The following is a 22,202-nucleotide window of genomic DNA, read 5'->3' on the forward strand; positions in this document are numbered from 1 at the left end:
ATTGCGTCATTAATCCTACTTGTTCTAAAGAGCGTGTGACGTGCGCGAGCACTGTTTGAAGTACCTTAGCTGCTCCAGCAGCCAAGGGAAGGGTAGATATGCGATGGCTCAGTTTGATTGGCTTGGTAATCGCGCTCACTAAGATAGAACCCTCAAGCAGCAGTAAGTGTTTCCTAGAGATATAGCAGCAGATTTCAGGGCCGGGTTCCTAGAAAGCAGGTTAACGCTAACCCAGGGATGAATTTATCAAATGCAAAGATAGCAGTATTTACCTGCTTTCTAAGAACAAGCCCCAGATGTTTAGGATAATAATGATAAAAATCTAGTCGTGGTAACAACAGTAATGATGATTATATATAATGATGGCGATGGTGATGAGGATCACATAAAAAATTGATAACGGTTGTCATGTCGATAATGCATTTTAGGCACAAATTACTATGGCATTCGGTACAGGAATGGCTACAGGCTATACGAGTACCTCACTTACGCCCGGCATGACGCCGACTACGTCCATTGCCACGTGCGGGGTCTGTACATGCCTAGGCGAATGCCTTTGCCCTTCAAACGCTCAAACGTTATCATAGACAGACCTCCCTTACTGAGCAAGGTGCCGGTTGGTGCGGCAGCTCTAGCGCCACTTGGAACCGACAAGCACGCGCAGGTCCGGTACGCGCCAGTGCAGATCGTCAAGCATGAGGAGAATCATCGTCTACTTGTGCAGCCAGGTGAGATAGCATTACAGACAGGGCCTCTTTTTTAACGGACTGTCTATAAACGGAGCCTTTATGATTTAGTGGACACACTTTTTCGACGCAAAGGATGTCCGTTATGCAAACGTGCGCTGTATATAAGACCCTTATTGAGTGAACACCTTTCAAAGCGAGCAGTATTTTCGGTTCCGAGCATGTCTGCTATAAAGAGGTTCCACTGTAAATAAACCCGTAGCATTACCAAACACAAGGATGCCATCTAGTCTACCCGATGTCCCGATTACTGCCATCACTTATTGGCGTCATCATGTGAATATTAGCAATAAAATAGATAATCGTGAAAGCCACAGTAAAACATAACGCTTTGGTGATAGCGTTTGTGAAACGTTTCTTTTTTTCACTAGGCGTTATACTATCCACCAACTAATGCTGTTTTAAGAAACATCTGATAAAATTCGAAAATTTGATGCACTATAAAATCACAATGATTGGTAAACAGTCCAACGCGTCTTGTGTGAACCTCTTTTTTACTTGGTACTCAGGGTCAAGTTTTTCGCGTGAAACATTTACCGGCAACTCATCCACACCACAAGCTAACGCTGGGTGCGGTATTTCTTGTCATTTTGTCGTCATTTTGTAACGCTGAGTGCGATATTTCTTTTCATTTTGTCGACAGTTTGTAACGCTGGGTGCGGTATTTTTTGTCATTTTGTCGTCAGTTTGTAACACTGGGTGCGGTATTTCTTGTCATTTTGTCGACAGTTTGTAACGCTGAGTGCGGTATTTCTTGTCATTTTGTCGTCAGTTTGTAACGCTGAGTGCGGTATTTCTTGTCATTTTGTCGTCAGTTTGTGACCTGACAGCAGTCCCTGTTGGTATCAGCGATGGGTATGTCCACTTCACCATTTCTGACGAGTACTTCTCTGCGTCATCTGAGCGCAGTAGCACCCTATCCGCCAAGATGGGTCGGCTTTACATCACTCCAAGTGGGCAGAAATGGTGTCCGAGGGACGGAGACCGGACACCATGGCTACAGATTGACATGAACGAGTTATACTACATCTGCAGTGTCAGAGTTGATGGGTACACGCCCTTGGATCAGTATGTGAAGACCTTCGCGATCTCTGTCTCGAATGATAAACAGAATTGGATTTATGTGCTCGAGAACGGGAAAGAAAAGGTTGGGACAAGATAATGCAGATATTAAATTGTCTAGTTTCAGAAAACATCCATACTATAGATTTTTTTATCTTTCTGTATCAATACTTATTTGATATAAGAGAAAAGGGAGGGCATACCTTTTGCTAATTTTAAGCTGTAAAAAACAATAGAAATAAAATCAAAATTAGAGCAGCTTGATGTGCCTTGCATCACTAGGGCCTAGCTATCGTTATCTTTTATTCCACGGGAAAGGGTAGAGGTTGTTGCTGTTATTTTTGTTGTTGTTGTTTTTGTTGTTGTTGTTGTTGTTGTTGTCGTTGTTGTTGTTGTCGTTATACCCACGTGCCTCAGGGTGCGACTGGTGCTTGTCCTGTTTCTCATACCAGGTCTTCACAAGTCTCCGCGGGACAAGGTCGTCCGACCATCTCGTGGGCCTGGTGGACACGCCCTACCGCTACATCCGGTTTCACCCTCTAACGTCAAATGGCGCGCCCTGTATGGGGGTCGAGGTGTTCGGATACGGAGGTCTGTCTCTTGTGCTGTTTTTTATGTTGTGTTGTGTTGTTGTATTGTGTTGTGTTGTGTTGTTTTGTTGTGTTGTGTTGTGTTGTGTTGTGTTGTGTTGTGTTGTGTTGTGTTGTTGTGTTGTGTTGTTTTTGTGTTGTGTTGTGTTGTGTTGCTTTTGTGTTGTGTTGTTGTGTTGTGTTGTTTTTGTGTTGTGTTGTGTGGTGTGGTGTGGTGTGGTGTGGTGTGGTTTGGTGTTGTGTTGTGTTGTGTTGTGTGGTGTGGTGTTGTGTTGTGTTGTGTTGTGTTGTGTTGTGTGGTGTGGTGTGGTGTGGTGTTGTGTTGTGTTGTGTTGTGTTGTGTTGTGTTGTGTTGTGTTGTGTTGTGTTGTGTTGTGTTGTGTTGTGTTGTGTTGTGTTGTGTTGTGTTGTGTTGTGTTGTGTTGTGTTGTGTTGTGTTGTGTTGTGTTGTGTTGTGTTGTGTTGTGCTGTGCTGTGCTGTTGGATTGGTTTGGGTTGGGTTGGGTTGGTTTATGCTGTGATGAGGTTTATTTTGAGATGATATTTTGTGCTGTTTTTCTCTGATGTGTTATGCTGTAAAAAGTTATGTTTTGCTATGCTGTGCTTTGATGTGCCGTGTGTGTTATGTTGTGTTGTGTTGAGCTGTTACTGTTGTGCTTTGTGTCGTACTCTGTTGTGCCGTGCGTTGTGCTTTATTAATGTTGTGTTCTGTGTAATATACGTAGTATATCGCGCACGCTGTTCTGTATTAGTGTCACATTATGTTGTGAACAATACCGACCGTGCTGTGCATATTGTCCTGTGTTATGTGCACTATGCCTTGTCGTTCCTTAAAGTGTAGTGCTATGCCTTGCTCTGCGGTGCCATGCTATTTTACTTGCATCTTTTCTTATCTTAGTCACGAGATTCACTGCTTGGATGCCCTCCAGAGAAAACGCAATCGTCTAATACTAATACTACTTTTCTAGCGGTTCATCAGGCTGGGCTTTCGTTCCCTTTGAACGAGCTTCGTATGACAGGTACGTACGGGTGGCCTAGTATGTTAGCGCGTCGGCCTCTCACCGCTGTGGCCCAGGTTCGAATCCTGGCTCAAACTGGGGATTTTTCCGGGTTCCTGCCTTGAATCGAATTTGTCACAAGTGAGTTGAAGTTATTCTCCCGTGTTTCCAGTCTTCTCGGATAAGGACACTAAACCGGAGGTCCCGTCTCTTCAAGCTGTACTACACTAAACCTGAACCGAAGGGACGTAAAAGAACCACTGGGGACGCAATAAACCCTCTGGCAGTGACCACCCCCAGTGACAGTGCTTACTAACCGAGGTTACACTTGAGTTGGAGCCGTGCTCTGTTGTGTCAACCTTACCGCTATTTCATATGTGAAATAGTGGTAGAAGCCTTATAAATCATAAATCATAACAATTGATACTTACTTAAATTTTCCCCGTTTATATCTATAAAACAATTTCTTGAATCACTGGGTTGTATTTTTTTTCGACGTTTCGGCAATGACAGGTAACCTGTTCATCGTCCTTTAAAGGGTGACGCCGTAAGCTTTCCAGTAGACCTAGCCTTCCATAGCTCTAGGGGGCGACTTGCCCTTCTCAGAATTCATCGCGTTGTTTATGTTCATTGGGGTGAATACAACTATTTTAGCCGTCAACGGATTTAACCAATTTATTATAATGGTATGTTTTGATGAAGAAATGCACCATGGGTAAGGCGATGTTTCCCCTTTAATCGAGCCCGTTCGCTTTCGTATATTCTTCTTAACAGGGACTGTGTGCAACCTCCAGACGGATTGCGACAGGACGCCAGGCGCCGAGTGTGCGAGGGAGTTGGACAAGCCAGGAACTTATACCTGCAAGTGTAAAAGAGGTTACCAAGGGCCTGATGACTTTGCTGCCGGGGCTAGCGGTCAACAGTGCTTAGGTAAGCTTGAATCATGTTACAGTAAATGTATTGAAGTTGTGAAAATCCCAAATTATTCTAGGAAAGCATGCCATGAAGTGTGCAGCATCTTCAGCAAATGAAAACTCTGTTGTCACCGCCTCAGAGGAAATTTCCCTACTAACAGACAGTGAGGGGGACCAAAGGGTAGTGACTGAGGAGTTGAGAAGTGATAAAAGAATTCGGGTTAACGTGCAGGGGATGGGAGAAGGAGATGAAAGCAAAAAGGAAAGGGGAGAAAAGAAGGAAATGAAAGAGAATGTAGCTCTGCACTTGACGAAGGGTTAGCAGGTGACAGCTTTAATTATTGTTTTAGATATCGACGAGTGTAGAACCAACCCCTGTTCCACGCCATCTTTCAATCCCGCCATCTCGTGTACCAACTTGCCAGGCTCCTACAGGTGTAACTGCAAGCCAGGTATTTGCCACTAGAAGAAACATCCTACAGGTGTAACTGCAAGCCAGGTATTTGCCAGGTGTAACTGCAAGCCAGGAATTTGCCAGGTGTAACTGCAAGCCAGGTATTTGCCACTAGAAGAAACATCCTACAGGTGTAACTGCTAGCCAGGTATTTGCCAGGTGTAACTGCAAGCCAGGTATTTGCCAGGTGTAACTGCTAGCCAGGTATTTGCCAGGTGTAACTGCTAGCCAGGTATTTGCCAGGTGTAACTGCAAGCCAGGAATTTGCCACTAGAAGAAACATCCTACAGGTGTAACTGCAAGCCAGGTATTTGCCAGGTGTAACTGCAAGCCAGGTATTTGCCACTAGAAGAAACATCCTACAGGTGTAACTGCTAGCCAGGTATTTGCCAGGTGTAACTGCTAGCCAGGTATTTGCCAGGTGTAACTGCTAGCCAGGTATTTGCCAGGTGTAACTGCAAGCCAGGAATTTGCCACTAGAAGAAACATCCTACAGGTGTAACTGCAAGCCAGGTATTTGCCAGGTGTAACTGCAAGCCAGGTATTTGCCACTAGAAGAAAAATCCAACAGGTGTAACTGCAAGCCAGGTATTTGCCACTAGAAGAAACATCCTACAGGTGTAACTGCTAGCCAGGTATTTGCCAGGTGTAACTGCTAGCCAGGTATTTGCCAGGTGTAACTGCTAGCCAGGTATTTGCCAGGTGTAACTGCAAGCCAGGAATTTGCCACTAGAAGAAACATCCTACAGGTGTAACTGCAAGCCAGGTATTTGCCAGGTGTAACTGCAAGCCAGGAATTTGCCACTAGAAGAAACATCCTACAGGTGTAACTGCTAGCCAGGTATTTGCCAGGTGTAACTGCTAGCCAGGTATTTGCCAGGTGTAACTGCTAGCCAGGTATTTGCCAGGTGTAACTGCAAGCCAGGAATTTGCCACTAGAAGAAACATCCTACAGGTGTAACTGCTAGCTAGGTATTTGCCACTAAAAGAAACATCCTACAGGTGTAACTGCAAGCCAGGTATTTGCCAGGTGAAACTGCAAGCCAGGTATTTGCCACTAGAAGAAAAATCCAACAGGTGAAACTGCAAGCCAGGTATTTGCCACTAGAAGAAACATCCTACAGGTGTAACTGCTAGCCAGGTATTTGCCAGGTGTAACTGCAAGCCAGGTATTTGCCAGGTGTAACTGCTAGCCAGGTATTTGCCAGGTGTAACTGCAAGCCAGGTATTTGCCAGGTGTAACTGCAAGCCAGGTATTTGCCACTAGAAGAAACATCCTACAGGTGTAACTGCAAGCCAGGTATTTGCCAGGTGTAACTGCAAGCCAGGTATTTGCCAGGTGTAACTGCTAGCCAGGTATTTGCCAGGTGTAACTGCAAGCCAGGTATTTGCCAGGTGTAACTGCAAGCCAGGTATTTGCCACTAGAAGAAACATCCTACAGGTGTAACTGCAAGCCAGGTATTTGCCAGGTGTAACTGCTAGCCAGGTATTTGCCAGGTGTAACTGCAAGCCAGGTATTTGCCAGGTGTAACTGCTAGCCAGGTATTTGCCAGGTGTAACTGCAAGCCAGGTATTTGCCAGGTGTAACTGCAAGCCAGGTATTTGCCAGGTGTAACTGCTAGCCAGGTATTTGCCAGGTGTAACTGCTAGCCAGGTATTTGCCACTAGAAGAAACATCCTACAGGTGTAACTGCTAGCCAGGTATTTGCCAGGTGTAACTGCAAGCCAGGTATTTGCCAGGTGTAACTGCTAGCCAGGTATTTGCCAGGTGTAACTGCTAGCCAGGTATTTGCCACTAGAAGAAAAATCCAACAGGTGAAACTGCAAGCCAGGTATTTGCCACTAGAAGAAACATCCTACAGGTGTAACTGCAAGCCAGGTATTTGCCAGGTGTAACTGCAAGCCAGGTATTTGCCAGGTGTAACTGCAAGCCAGGTATTTTCCACTAGAAAAAAACAGAAGCAATTTCACAAAAGAAAACATAAACGATGTTACGCCTAATACACAATAGCCGATTTTGTACGCTCGTACGGCTTAAAATCACCAGATCTGCGGCGATTAGTTCGATACTGGCGATCAAATTCGCTGGCGATCGCCGGCGTTTGAACAATTCTATATATAAGAAAACAATTATATTTAAGAAAACAATGATAGACGAGAACACTTAAACTGCTGCTGCACAACTATGGTAATAACAAATGGTGAATAAAGCTAAACAGGAACACGTAAACAATGCAGGACTTTAACGTAAAGAAATTCCGTAAATTGAATCATTCGGGGTCCATTTCAGCTAAGGTTTATAAAACAGGAAACGTCACGCATCACTAATTTCCTTGCAAAATAGGACACACAGCGAATAGATTAATTAGCAACCGTACATAGCACCATGGCAACATACTTGACTCTCTCTCTCTCTCTCTTCTCACTGCGACATATCCAAGCGACACTAAGGAGGCTAGTTTATAACCACAAATGATTCACACATCTCTTGCTTGTAAGGGTTCTACCACCCGCATGACGATCCCACGAAGTGTGCAGACAGGGATGAATGCCAATCACTTCCTAACGCATGCACGAGCAACGCCGCCTGCTCAAACACCGTGGGCTCATACTACTGCCGATGCAACATTGGTTACCGTGGTGACGGAAGGATCAAGTGTGATGACGTGGACGAGTGTCACCCCCCAGATGGAGGGTCTCCCTGTGGGGAATTCGCGGATTGTGTCAACGTGGATGGGGGGTACGAGTGCAGCTGCTGGGCAGGATACACTGGAAACAGCCGAGCATCGTGCAAAGGTGAGCCTTCGCGAGTCGGGAGGCTCTTTTGGACTGGAATCAGATCGGTTGACCTGTTTATGAAGTTATCATTTTTCTTGCTCGGCCGATTTATTTCTATATACCATATTTGGAAAACCGCTTAAATCGCTTTTTTCGCTTTTTTGTCGCCCTAAAACTTTGTTCGTGGTAAATTTTAAGATATTCAGAAATTCATGATAACTCCGATTTTGCGAAAAATAGGCCTTGCCCTAAACGTTTCCGAGCGTTCGCCCAAGGCTCTTTTATACCCTTTAGAAATACGACCTGGTATTTATTTTTGCAGACATCGACGAGTGCTCCGGGTCGAATGACGTCTGCAAGGATTCTAACGCAAGATGCATTAACACTCCAGGAAGCTACAAATGCGAATGTCCTAGCGGAATGAGTTACAATCACGGAACGGGCACGTGCGAAGGTAAGGCCTAGATTTTCCACAAGTCCGCATCTATAAAGCTAGTAGCCCTGCGAGCGCAAAAGCCACAAGCACACAACGCAATTCGCGATAAGAAATGGTTTCAAAGTGCACGCAGAGGAACAAGATACTATATCCATACCAGGGGAGGGGCTACTCAAGTAGATTCTCTGCCCCGGTTAGGTTGTCTAAGGACCTGCAAACAGGCAAAAGACTGCAAAATCTAGTGAGTTATTCACCACTTGTTTTACCCGTAGATAAGGATGAATGCGCAAGCCCAGACGAGAACGACTGTAGCCCTGATGCTAACTGTATCAACAAACTCTCATCCTACGAATGTGTGTGTAAACCTGGCTTTAAAGGAAGCGGATATGACGTATATGGGTGTAGAGGTATGTTGTCATGACACACAGGAAGGCCGTATAACAAGGAAGGAGGAGGGAGTTTCAGAATGTCCCCGAAATTTTACTCGCTCCCAAGCTCCAAATATTGCGACACAAATGAAATAGAAGACATCTTCAGAAATCTGCAGACCCCCCCCCCCCTAATCGTCCCTAAGATGTCCGCGGTCCGGCCCATATTACTCAAAGCCCTCACCCCTCACATTACATGTTTGGTACAGACATAGACGAATGTCGTTCATCCCCCGCCGTCTGCACCGCTGACCACATGACGTGCAGTAACACACAGGGATCCTTCGAGTGCAACTGCAAAAAGGGATTCTCTCTCAGCGCAGACAAGAAATCTTGTCGCGGTAAGTGCCTCACATACGAGTGAAGACATAAATATTGTCACGAAATTGCGTTACTTAGGTGCGTTACTTCCATGCGTGATGACTAACGGGTGGTAAATACGAGCGAAATTTCTCAGCAAAGACAGAAATATTGTCATAATATTGTGAGTTGTGTGCGCTTGTTGATGATAAAATACTGATAGAACCCTAAACGAAACCAGCTACCATGAATTAGCAGAATCCGATGGTACCACTCTACCCTATGACTCAAATAATTTCGTATGTTTTTTTTTCTCATCTCCTGACACATCTATGGATGTATCTAAGTATGGTATTCTCTCCACTTGGCAGATGTTGATGAGTGCAAGTCAGGAAGCGTGACTTGCCGTGCCAACAGCGAGTGCCATAACATCATCGGCTCGTACTCTTGCACGTGTAAGCACGGCTACACTGAGGACGAGTATGGCAGTTGCAAAGGCAAGTTATCAGATGGAATAAAGATGATGCTTTTAGACACAACAAAAATTGAAAGCTTGTGACGATTCTGACTACAGAGTGTCGGATCCAAGGGGGTCCCCCTCCCTTCGGACCGAAATTTATGGGTGCAAATTTACAAATTAACCTTATCTTTTATATATTTGGCGCTTCCCCCAATCACCACTTCTGAAACATCCTGGACCCCGCACCTGCTAAATCATGGTGATGATGATTGTGCTACTTTAATGATGACTGCTGTTGCCATGGTAATGCTTACACACATTGATGATTATGATTTCCCTGTTGTAGAAATGTCTTGGTGTGAATTGGAAGGTAAAGCCATCTGTGACAAAAAGCACCAAATGTGCGATGATGCAACCAAGGCATGTACGGTCTGCAAACCCGGCATGGAGGAGAAATCTCCGGGAAACCCCGATGAGGGGTGCATAGGTGAGGGCATTAGAGAGTAAACGAGCCAGAGACAAACCATAGGAAGGTTCATAGGTGAGGGCATTAGATAGAAAAAGAGCCATAGGCAAACCATAGGAAGGTTCATAGGTGAGGGCATTAGAGAGTAAAAGAGCCAGGGGCAAACCATAGGAAGGTTCATAGGTGAGGGCATAGATAGTAATAGAGCCAGAGGCAAACCATAGGAAGGTGATAGGTGAGGGCATTAGAGAGTAAACGAGCCAGAGGCAAACCATAGGAAGGTTCATAGGTGAGGGCATAGATAGTAATAGAGCCATAGGCAAACCATAGGAAGGTTCATAGGTAAGGGCATTAGATAGTAATAGAGCCAGAGGCAAACCATAGGAAGGTGATAGGTGAGGGCATTAGAGAGTAATAGAGCCAGAGGCAAACCATAGGAAGGTGATAGGTGAGGGCATTAGAGAGTAATAGAGCCAGAGGCAAACCATAGGAAGGTGATAGGTGAGGGCATTAGAGAGTAAAAGAGCCAGAGGCAAACTATAGGAAGGTGATAGGTGAGGGCATAGAGAGAAATAGAGCCAGAGGCAAACCATAGGAAGGTGATAGGTGAGGACATAGATAGTAATAGAGCCAGAGGCAAACTATAGGAAGGTGATAGGTGAGGGCATTAGAGAGTAAAAGAGCCAGAGGCAAACCATAGGAAGGTGATAGGTGAGGGCATTAGAGAGTAAACGAGCCAGAGGCAAACCATAGGAAGGTGATAGGTGAGGGCATTAGAGAGTAAACGAGCCATAGGCAAACCATAGGAAGGTGATAGGTGAGGGCATAGATAGTAATAGAGCAAGAGGCAAACTATAGGAAGGTGATAGGTGAGGGCATTAGAGAGTAATAGAGCCAGAGGCAAACTATAGGAAGGTGATAGGTGAGGGCATTAGAGAGTAAACGAGCCAGAGGCAAACCATAGGAAGGTGATAGGTGAGGGCATAGATAGTAATAGAGCCAGAGGCAAACTATAGGAAGGTGATAGGTGAGGGCATAGATAGTAATAGAGCCAGAGGCAAACTATAGGAAGGTGATAGGTGAGGGCATTAGAGAGTAAAAGAGCCAGAGGCAGGTTCATAGGTGTTGAGGTGTGTAAAAGGATGTGTTGGTGAGATGGCATTAGATGGCATTGGTAGTAATAGGGTTAGATCATCAAAAGAGAGTGTAGGTGATGTTACATTATAGTAATGGGGCCAGAGCATCAAAAGCGAATCAAAATTTGCAATTACCTGGACGAGATGACACCAGAATGATAGAACTCATAGGTAAGATACAAACACTAGTGAGTGCTGAAGATTTTGTTGATTTTCTCTCTCTCTTAGATGTTGATGAGTGCATTGATGACCCGTGCCAAGGAGGGATTTGTATCAACACTATCGGATCATTCAACTGTTCGTGTATCAAGGGGTATGAGTTCGACACCGGCTTAAAACAGTGCGAAGGTAAAGTGTGTGAAATTTCTAAAAGATGTAGTGTTTCTCTGCTGGGATTATTTTTCGTATATATGTTTCTGAGCATGTAAAAATAAATCCTGTTTATGATACGTAACTGACGATCGTTTTTTTTTTTTTTTTTGTCTTTCAGATATCGATGAGTGTCACTCCAGAAAACGATATTGCCATGACAACGCAAAATGCACTAATTCAATTGGTTCATTTGAGTGTAAATGTCGAGAGGGGTTTGATGGGAACGGGATCTTTTGTGCGGGTAAATCTCTATTGATGTTGCCATGGCAATTCTTGTTCTTGCCAGTTTACTATTAACTTTTACTCAATAGATTAGTTATAACACCACCATCACCACAAGCCGTCAGATCAAAATTATCAATCAACCGTCATCAGCACAACCATTTTGATTTCAATCACCACCACCATCATACATCACCACCACCATGTCATTGTTATCATCATCATTATCACAATCATTATCATCATAATCATGACCATCATAATCACTGCCGTCATCACCGGAATCATAACCAGTACCATTGACCATCATCCTCTGCCTCATAGACCACCCCGTCATCGTCATCATTACCAAGTCTTCCAGAGCCTCATCACCAACACTACGACAACACCATCAGTACAACTACCATCATCATCACCAACATCATGACTGGCTACGACACCATCGGCATGATTTTCACCCCCATAATGACCCAAATAACTACCAGAACAACAATCGATAGTTGATCATCCGCACCCAAACCATAGAAAATTTAACTTGGGGCAGCCTCATTGATTCCATGAGTTCGCTGGTACTCCTGGAATTTTGTAAGAACCCGACTGTACTTATGTGCTTGCTTTCCATTACAAATATGACATCATTCTGAATAATCATGAATGTGTAAACAGTGATAGCTAACACTGCAGTTATGTTAGATATCGACGAGTGTTTCTCCGAAGACTTTGAGTGCCCGGCGAATTCTGTTTGCGCCAATACTCAGGGCGCGTATAAGTGTCACTGCTGGAAAGGATATGAGATGAAGAACGGGGAGTGTATGAAAGCGACCACATTGAAAGAAGGCTTCAGCTTATGTAAGTGCTTTACAGAAACACATATCGCCCCATGACAGATCCGAAATCCATGAAAAAATGAGACTTGGAATCCGGAATCCATGCTACTGGAATCCGGACTCCACACACTAGGATCCCGAATCCAAGAATTAAGCTGGAATCCTGGAAAACTAAAATGGAATCTGGAATCCACGAGAAAAAACCCACATGGGATCCGGAATGCACACACTAGGGTCCGGAATGCACACACTAGGATCCGGAATGCACACACTAGGGTCCGGAATGCACACACTAGGGTCCGGAATGCACACACTAGGGTCCGGAATGCACACACTAGGGTCCGGAATGCACACACTAGGATCCGGAATGCACACACTAGGATCCGGAATGCACACACTAGGGTCCGGAATGCACACACTAGGGTCCGGAATGCACACACTAGGGTCCGGAATGCACACACTAGGGTCCGGAATGCACACACTAGGGTCCGGAATGCACACACTAGGGTCCGGAATGCACACACTAGGGTCCGGAACCCAAAACCCTATTGTAAAACCTGTCATTCCTCGACATATAGTCCAATGGCGGATCCACACTCTATAAAAGGGGGTAAAACAAGCAACAAATGGATATAAAAAGGGGTGTGCGATGTTAAAAATGACGCAAATGCTGGCCAGCCAGCATTCGTTAACATCCCCTTTATCTTGTGGCCAAAAAGCTTAGCGAGGTCAGAAATTTAGGCCGAGGCAACTTATTTTTGTTAAGAAATAGGCTCGTGAGTGTTGTGTGTAGTTCTTCTTACTTCGTAGCCTTTCTCTCTCTCTTTTTTTTTAAAGCAAATACACTAGACTTACACATTACATTGTTAAATCTCTAATCAAGTGCTTCATTTTAGTAACATATTTTTTCTCATTTGCAGTAACAAATCTGTTTTCCTCGTCAACACGACAACAACCATGGCTCAGGCTATTTCCTATTTTCGTATGCACATCTATAATACTGGCATTTATGTAATTAGAATCTGTGCAATTCTTAGCAAAACGTAAGGGGCTAGAATTTTGTATCTGTTGGCTAGGTGTAATTGACGTTATGACTTTTCTACCGTGAACCTGTAAACAGATTATAAATAGGCATTCATGGAAGTGTACGGATTAATGTGGACTACTTAGTGGACTAATTCTTGCACTCGTACTTGCACTGGACTAACACTTGCACGCCTTATTTCAATGTCACCTTTTGAGTCCTTCAGACTAGGTAAGAATTCCCAAACTAGGGATATAGCTGCCAAAATATTTCAAGTAGTACACGAATTGCTACAAGAGACCAAAAGTGTATTCACTTAAAAGCATCTTTTTCTAATGCTTGGTCCAACTTCTGATGGAAACCGGGAGATGGTAAGACTAAAATGATCAAAACTTTTCCTGGATTAAAAAGAAGATATTGGTATATTCGGACCGTTCTTTTTTTTTTTAATAAAGTGCCCAAATATGTTGTTCCCAGATCATGACACAATCTCTTAAATTTCTATTGCTCACGATAAATACTTTGAAGATACATTACGTCGAGGGGATTTGTTAAAGAAATACAATATTTAGTCACGTGACTGGTAGTGATAAGGATCTGATAGAGTCAACGGTCTCTTCTAGTGGCATATGCGCATAGAGGAGTTACGATGCCATTCCTGTGTGAATGGCGTTATAGTCACGTGACTTGTATACGGCGAGTGCCAGGTTGTGTCAGCGTTTTTTTGCAGCAGAATATGCGCATAAAAACGCGACGATAGCCGATCCTGTACGGCTTGCACATTACACCATACACCACAGGGTTAAGGATTGATCCTATTAACGACATCATGGCTGACAAGGTGTGGAGGTTTTCGTCTTCACGCCGGGTCTGCAGAGCAACGGTTATACTGAACTACAATAAAAGAAAAAGAGTGTGATAGTAAACTTCACAGTAGCGGAACCAGAAATAAACGAAAACAAGAGCATAAGAAGTGCCAGGCATGGATTGGAGACTATTTGCTATATTATTATACAAAACAAAGAAAATTTAGGCATTTTACTCAAAAGAAGGGATGGAATTCCATTTCACCCCATTCCTGTATCCGCCCAAATAGTGTGCCTTTTTTTAAATTAAGTTATGCGTCAGACAAAGGCAGCGTGGTGGTAGTTGGGGGGGGGGGGGTAGAAGCTGTTTTCTACCCATGGTCTTCCCCTGGAGCCCTCCCCCCTGGTGCCGCAACAACCATATCCTTAATCAACATCAATGTCGCCAGATTCTACACGTTCTTAGAAATTGTTTTTTGTGATGATACCCCAACCCTCCCTTTAGCAACTGCTATGCATTTGTCTGCCGATTGCAGCACTGCTTTCCAAAACAAAACAATAACTAAACAGACAAAGTGATAAAACGAGTGTAGTAATAATGGTCCTTTGAATCTTTAAGTACGCATCAAACTCCTCCCCTACTCGGCTGCACAAACGTCATAAGACTCTACACAAAAAGCGAGGGAAGTGATTGACACCAATACTCACTATAATGGGCATCCAGCTCAAGTAGAATAGGAACACGACAACAGCCAGGACCTTGACGAACTGACGACTGCTCTTTTCGTGTACGCCCTCACCAGCATGCCTTGGGGCTTGCGGCCTTGTACAACCCTTGCTCTGTGATTGCCTGATATTCTTACCGCCGTTTTGTGATTTTTCACCGCCGCTATTTGACAGGCTATTGCTCTGGATTTTTGCTGATGATTGGTCGAGCGTTAAACCGCTGCGTTGCGTTGACGCGTGACCCAGTCGTATGACGTGTGCATTTTTGTTGTCATGATTGATGTTCCTATCACTGCCCTGTGATTGGCTGATTTCCTGGTTGCTCGCTGATGATTGGTCGAGCGTTAGGTTACCGCCGTGTAGCGTGAAGGCGTGACCCAGTCGCATGGCGTGTAGTTGACTGACGTGTTGTTTGATTTTTCTCGCGACTGATACAAAGCATAGAAGGACTAGGACGAGCTGGAAATATCCGATGATAGCGACCACGTACGCATAGCTCCCTTGGAAAAAAATTAATTCATTCAATGCAAAACGGATTTCCATGTGTGCCTTTGATCTGTTTTGCTGTTGTCATTCAATTCAACCTCGTTACCAGGAGACATCTGGCCTCTTCTCTTTTCGCTGTCTTGGAAAGGGCCTGAAAACGAGGTTAAGAAATGATCGTGAATTTTTTTCTTACTTATTGCTCTCGTCATCGACTTTGTTATTTTTGTTTTTTATGGCATGTAAGCTGTGAGATTCATAGCGATACGGAAAAAAAATTCACGATCATTTCTTAACCTCGTTTTCAGGCCCTTTCCAAGACAGCGAAAAGAGAAGAGGCCATATGTCTCCTGGTAACGAGGTTGAATTGAATGACAACAGCAAAACAGATCAAAGGCACACATGGAAATCATAGCGATACGGATAGGCTGTAAATAAGTGTAACCGATTGCTGTTAGAGTACAGATACCTGTAAACTCAAACGAGCAGACGCCACGAAATGGTTTCACCTCGCCGCAGCCCATCACTGGCCACGCGGCCAAAAAGGCCGCTGACATAGTAGCACCACAGACGAATTTGATTGCCAATGACGTAGACGCTGTTGTACGGTAGAAAAACGGGTAAGCTATCGCGAGGAACCTATCCAAAGCCATGAGACTTGCAATGAAGCTAGCGGAGAGGCGAAGCCACGTCGCCGACCAGTTGTAGAATTGACAGAAAGGTTTGTTATCAAGTCCTTTAAAGCCTCTTTTGTCTAGATTAAGGACCGCCAAAGTGGTCCATACTGGAAGGATATTGTTGAGTAGATCCACGGTGGCGAGAGCGCTGATGAGGGAATCGGGTACCCGGCGGATGTTAAAGGTATTGATTGACAGGAGAATGGTTAGATTGCCGATAAGAATGAAGGCGGACAGCAACGGGAGGGTAACCAATAACCCTGAGCTGGACCCGACTTTCGGTGGAGGGCTCGTGTGGTTGAGAGTGTTGCCACTATTAACAGACATGACGTATGTTAGTCAGTGACGTACCGCCCAGTGACATAAAACCTGTTTACGAATCACGCTTATGTAGTTACGTATCACTCGTGGAGTATATTGACGTTTCTATACGTGGCGATGTATCTCGAACACCAAATGACGTCTATCAGTCAGGTAAAGATCCCAACACGTGTCACTACTGACATATATTGACTTCAACAATGACTTTTTAAATGTGACTTATCAGTAGTGACGTATTCTTAGTGACATCAAGCTGTGTATCACTATTTGCGTACTGTGTATCTCTCAATTCAATGACACATGGCCAGTGAGACGCAACTTGTCGCGTTGTCGTTTTCGGGTCAAATAACTAGCATCTGTAAATACATAAATATGAGCAAAGATAAGTTAAGATCCCACCCTACTGGTGGGATGCTTATCTGCATATATCAAGGTTTTATATATAACCATCAAATCTGGTGCATTTGCTAGCTTTTAGCCATCCAAAATTATTTTTGTGCGACTTGCTCCGACAAAGGCCTGATGATTGAAATGCCAGCCAAGCTATTCAGACTCTTATTTAAAAAGAAAACCAAAGACTGATTTTCCTGCTTTCATATTGCGCCTGCAACTGACCACCTGAGTATTTTATTTTTGTAAAAATCTTCTTGAATTTTTTCTGACTGGGCAAAAGACTCCCAATTCGAAATTTTGTGCGGTACACTTCTTTACCAGTTGTGCACATTTAGAATACGACTCAAACAGCAATAATGGAAACAGGAGAAAAGCAAAGATTACATAAAAGCTTAAAAAAATAAAAGACACTTTCATGATTTGCTTTGTTATTTTGCACAATATCAAATGAAAATGAATAAGACTTTCTTCATGACGACACCTTTAATTAGTGCTTCTTATAAATATTCTAATAAACATCAAAAAATGACAGAGAGATTTAGTATGTATCATGAAAAGATCATGGTTTAGCTTAGGCTTTTGGAAACAAAACGAGAAATGGCAGTTTGTCATACACTCCGAAATCTATGTATTTTATTATACCTCTTAAAATAAGAAACGAGCTTTCGTTTTTTATCGGTTTTTAGATTTTAAGAGAAAGTCCAGTTTCCACTTGCGAATTTTTAAAAATTATAACAGCAATTTATAGATATTACCGCTTTTTAAATGGAGTTACCTACCGACTTATCCCGTATAAAATACAAGAAACGCCTTGCATGTATTCCACAACAGGTAAAAAGATTGGTAGTCCGTCCTTCTCCCATTGAAAGACTTCATTTAGAGATTCATTAACGCTTCTAATCAGCGGGATTTTGTTTTTATATCTAAGCCGATAGAGTATCCCCGATATCACAAAGTCATAGACTCGAGCGAAAATCTAATAACAATGTACTTTGTCTTGTACAAGTCTGCCTGTTGATGCATTAGTCCTGTTTGTATTTTTGGTGAGAGCGCCAAGATATTGACGCTGATGCTTTTGTCGTATTTGTTTTTCGATAAATCACTCTTTTGTTAAAAGAATTAAGCTCTTTAATAAATACGAATTGAAAAAGGAATTTGAATAAGTTTTTTTTTCACAAAAACAAGCCAGCCATGATTACCGTTTATGTCCTTTACGTTATTTGATTTATCTTTTCTTCCTATATGGACCTTTTCTAAATCGTTACGTTTTTTTTGCAATCTTATGTTCTAAATCAAAGAAAAGAGACAATTATTGAAAAATTTTGTGCAAGACATTTACACAAAAACAGGAAAAGGATACAGGGATGGTTTATAAAGATAACTGATGTAAATGGGAGCGGAAATAAAAAAGAGTGTACGTCAATTTTGTTGTAACCCTGTCTATTTGTTTGGACAAACAACTTAAATGGTTTCAACAGAAGTCTAGTTTAAAGTAAAACTTCAATTAGGAAAAAAAGCTATTCAAATGCCCTTCCATTTTCATTTTGATGTCCGTGTGAATTAAAAACATGTCGCTTAGCCTACGTATTTTTTTCTAATTGATGTGTTTTCGTAGTTTTATACAACATTCGACTTCTTAGTGCGATGATAATTTTTAAATATCCATTCGATAAGTGTGCATACTCCGTGGCTTTCTTACGAAACAAAAGGTGTGTTACCTGTTACGTGTTTGCGGGATTTCCCCCGATCCGGTTACCTGCACATTTGGCCTAGAAGCTCTCAGAAAGATTAATCTACTTTACCATTGGCTTTTGTATCTATGGAGTATTGTCGGATGTCTCACGATGTAAAGCTATCCTTTCTTTCAGGCCCAAACAGAGCTTCCTTCGGCAATGGTTCTCACCTTTTTTGATTCAACAAAATGGAATGTAAATCTAGCAAAAGAGCTAGGTTAACACTAAGGTTAAGACTCTCTAAAGACTAGTAGAAAGGAAAATCTTGTTTAGATTGTTGTTTATAAACCTATCTATTTTAATCTATTTTAATTGTGTCTCACTCAGTTACAGCGTAGTCCTAGTCATGCCCGGCACCCCTCATTCAATTTTACGTGAGACTTTAATAAATCCTGACGATTTTAGTGTATGTCAGTCGTTTATGTCAGATTTGATGCTACCAATAGTAAAACTGGTTTATAGTTATCATTTTGTTCAAGCTTATTTGAGTATCATGCTCCAAATGCAGCAAAGCACAAAGTTGGCGCCTTCATCGTCATGCATTAAAAAATTAAGACGGCAAAAAAAAAATCATTAAGGTAAAGGGGATATAAAGCCAAAACATGTTCCAATTGCTCTATTTGTATCCCATTAAAAGAAACCATGATTATTCAAATATCTCCAAAAACGGCACCATCTCCTAGTCCCAGGACCTCTTTGTCGACCAGATAGTCCAGGTATCGTTTCCCGTCATGCACCACGTAACATTTCGACTTATTGCTGACGCAAGCACAACCAGGAGTGCCCGACTCGACTCTGTCCCAGCCCTCTTGACCGCTAACACCTGCAACACCTCCCTCGAAAGAAAACCTCACGTCCTCCGTATCCGCCATCTTGGACGCATGCGTACTGCTCTTATCCGCTGACCAGTATGCACTGCTGGACTTGGAATCAATAGACTTGGTTCTTTCGCGTTTCTTCGTGTTACGTTCCAGCGTCCAGTTTGTTTTCGTACGCCCATCCGTCATTTTCTCTATTAGATCTAGAATACTTTGAAACTGAGCGCTGTTTTCCATCACCACTCCTTCAGTACTAGGCTGATTGTAGTTGTGGTTTGTGTTAGAGTTATTCACGTCAAGCTCAGCGATGTTCTCCGCTCCCTGATTCTCGAACATCTGCAGCTCGTCTGCCTGGAAGCCGAGTGGCTTGTTGTAGAAGCTAGGACCGAACAAGATGTTGAATGGATTCTCACCATCGTCATCAGGGAGACCGCTGGCTGACCAGAAGCTCGGATTTTGGCTAAGGTTCACATCTGAAAAAAGTTGATCTTAAAACTGACGTCTTAATTCATATAAAGACACGAGAAATATTCTAACGTATTTAGTATTTTTATTCTTGCGGTTTAAAAGAGAAAGACAGCTGAAACTGTGTAGAAGCGCAAAGGCCCGTTTCCCTCCGAAACTCAGGGTGTCGGGGTCACAGGCGCGATAACGAAGCGGAACTAGGCCGACAGAGGGGGGTATGGCAAAGAAAAAAAGAAAAGTACCCGAGGATGCTTCGTTCTAAAAAAATTATAAACGTTAGACCCTCTTGTTTTTAAGGTAAAGACCCATAGATTTACGATATTTTAGGTACCGCGCGGGTGGTACGGGTTGTTTGTGGATTCAACCATATTCCAAAAATAATTAGTCCTCAAGGTCGACGAAGACTAAAAGCCTTATGGATTACATATATCGAGACCCACCTTGAAAATTATGTGATGTGTAGTTTTGCGAGCCTCTGCAAGACCTACAGCATGCCATCGGTAGCTGTAATACCCGGATGTATGTTCGCCTAAAGGGAGGCCACATAATACCGTACAGCAAGGGGTTGAGAAGACCGCTGACCAAAGGCGCTTGCAGCGAGATGAGGCCAAGCAAATGAGGGTAAAAAATGTTGAACAAGTTCAGAAAAATTGCGACCTAAAAGATAAAAATGGTGTCATAATTTTTATTCTTTAATATATTGAAAGAAGCAGGGAAACTTGGGTATTCGGCGCTAGTCATATCAATTTTCATCTTTTCTGTATTTAAGGTTGGTTCTCATTTGGACGTAAGCGCAAGCGCAACGCACACGTAAATTTCCGATTCTCACTGGAACGCAAGCGCAGGAGACCGCAACTCCTTGATTTTCTTGCGCTGCGCTTGTGTTTGACCGATTCTCACTTGTGTTGCGCTTTCGTTTGCGCTTACTTGCGCATGCGTCCTAGTGAGGACTAACCTTTAGTAACCATTTCTTTACTTGCCCTACACTTTATATTTGGTTGTTTTTTTATTTGGCCACCATGATGAAACGAGGAAAGGGGGAGGAGAGGGGGGGAGAGGGGGGGAGAGGGGGGGGAGAGGGGGGTATACCTACCGTTAATGGTGCAAGGCAGAGGCAGTAGAGTCCTATAACCGCAGCAGCCATCCCAGACATCATACGGCTGCACTGCTCATGTGCAAGGTTGCACCTTTTTTCGATCAAAACCCTTCCGGAGGAGTTAGAAAACCTCGCGCTAAACAGCGTTCTTCGAGATGAGCTCAATATGCTCCAAATAAATACCGCGGAGATCAAAACCAGGACGGTGTTAAAGAGCGCGAAAAACAGCGCAAATTCTCCGTATGGATTAAACAGGCAATATATACGAGGTGCATCCTTAAACTCGGTTATAGCACCATTTCCGGCAAACAGGGGCCAGGAAGCCAGGAAAGCGGCGATAATCCAGATAGCAAGCACCAAACTGTATAGAAGTCTTCCCCTCCACCGAAAGTGATAGAACTTAGGAGTCGACAAAGAGAGCGTTCGATCGACTCCAATCAAAAGTACAGAGAAACTGGCGACCATTCTCAAGAACACCATAAGCCAGGCCTGGACATTACATAAGGTGATCAAATCATTAAACCCCTGGTTTTCATGAGTAACATAAACATAAAGCGCGACAGCAGCAGGCCCTAAGTGTAGGATATCACCAAGCGAAAGGGATGCGATGAACGGGTTCAAAGTATAAGTCTTGTAGGTGAATCTGCTAATCGCTATGAGCACTAGGCCATTCCCGCACGCTATAACACAAGATGCAACAACCAGCAGTATCACCGAAGTCTGGCGAAAATCGTCGTCTTCCACGAAGTTTGAACTCTTCGCTCGGTTCATCGTCTCTTTAATCCACGTGACAGTGCAGCTGTATTAGCTCTATCTCTTTATCCCATCATACCATTATTAAGTACGTCTCAAACACTTTTGCTTCAAGATTATCATGTTTTCTGGCCTTTTCCCTTTTTTGCTCTACGTTAATGGCAGCTATGTGATAAACCTTTCGTTATTGATTAATGTATTTTGTCTGCCTTGTTCTGTGATAGGCTCAATTCATTGCAAACTGTCGTGTTATTGTGATATAAAAGTCCCTAGATGGCCTAATTAGTCGCCTGTTATATTCACAAGCGTCGAAAAAGGATCACTGTAGTAATCCATAATACCATTATTACATAATTTGTTATGATTGTCTTACACCCTAGATATATTTCCTTATAATATGAAACTCGGCTTTAAAGATAACGCAGTTATTCTCAATAGATCGATTTGCTGCGGTAAATTAAGTCGGTTAATGTTTTATAAGTGGAACACCTGCCGATCGGGAAATGTCTTCCGTCCGCGTATGTACACTTACTTTTGAAAAAAAAAGGGGGGGGGGGGTCGGGGGAGAGAGCGGCGTCGAGGCAGGGAAGCGGGGGTTTTGAAAATGGTCTCAGTGTACATGATGACCGGTAGAGCCACAAGATGCGGGATATTCTAAGGACTCGATTTTTTTATTTTTCAGTTTATCCCTATTTGAAAAGAAACATTTATTTATTT

The 22,202-nt window shown here is 43.2% G+C and overlaps 2 protein-coding genes across 4 annotated transcripts; one reads left to right on the top strand and one right to left on the bottom strand.

Annotated features, from left to right (window-relative positions):
* Positions 1-26: 26 nt before the first annotated feature.
* On the top strand, positions 27-13,692 carry LOC5506510 (latent-transforming growth factor beta-binding protein 4). Of its 2 annotated transcripts, none has more exons than XM_048725088.1 (17): positions 27-162; positions 429-728; positions 1,562-1,893; positions 2,261-2,399; positions 3,367-3,417; positions 4,171-4,326; positions 4,661-4,762; positions 7,265-7,561; positions 7,866-7,997; positions 8,252-8,386; positions 8,617-8,748; positions 9,079-9,204; positions 9,514-9,654; positions 10,998-11,117; positions 11,260-11,382; positions 12,057-12,212; positions 13,111-13,692. In XM_048725088.1, exons 1-17 carry the CDS (start codon positions 99-101, stop codon positions 13,203-13,205), a joined length of 2,601 nt encoding a protein of 866 aa, XP_048581045.1. In that variant the 5' UTR covers positions 27-98; the 3' UTR covers positions 13,206-13,692. The 2 variants fall into 2 exon arrangements, with proteins under 2 accessions (XP_048581045.1, XP_048581046.1); XM_048725089.1 differs by having other exon boundaries at positions 39-162; positions 457-728.
* LOC5506498 (adenosine receptor A3) lies at positions 13,640-21,947 on the bottom strand. Of its 2 annotated transcripts, XM_032374883.2 has the most exons (6): positions 20,730-21,947; positions 20,077-20,293; positions 17,400-19,644; positions 15,699-16,583; positions 14,729-15,246; positions 13,640-14,108 (listed from the first exon to the last, which is right to left on the bottom strand). In XM_032374883.2, exons 4-6 carry the CDS (start codon positions 16,231-16,233, stop codon positions 13,893-13,895), a joined length of 1,269 nt encoding a protein of 422 aa, XP_032230774.1. In that variant the 5' UTR covers positions 16,234-16,583; positions 17,400-19,644; positions 20,077-20,293; positions 20,730-21,947; the 3' UTR covers positions 13,640-13,892. The 2 variants fall into 2 exon arrangements, with proteins under 2 accessions (XP_032230774.1, XP_001627193.1); XM_001627143.3 differs by lacking the exons at positions 13,640-14,108; positions 14,729-15,246; positions 15,699-16,583 and having other exon boundaries at positions 17,731-19,644; positions 20,730-21,696.
* Positions 21,948-22,202: the final 255 nt, after the last annotated feature.

This window comes from Nematostella vectensis, chromosome 3 (assembly GCF_932526225.1).
Source record: "Nematostella vectensis chromosome 3, jaNemVect1.1, whole genome shotgun sequence".
Taxonomy (NCBI): domain Eukaryota; kingdom Metazoa; phylum Cnidaria; class Anthozoa; order Actiniaria; family Edwardsiidae; genus Nematostella; species Nematostella vectensis.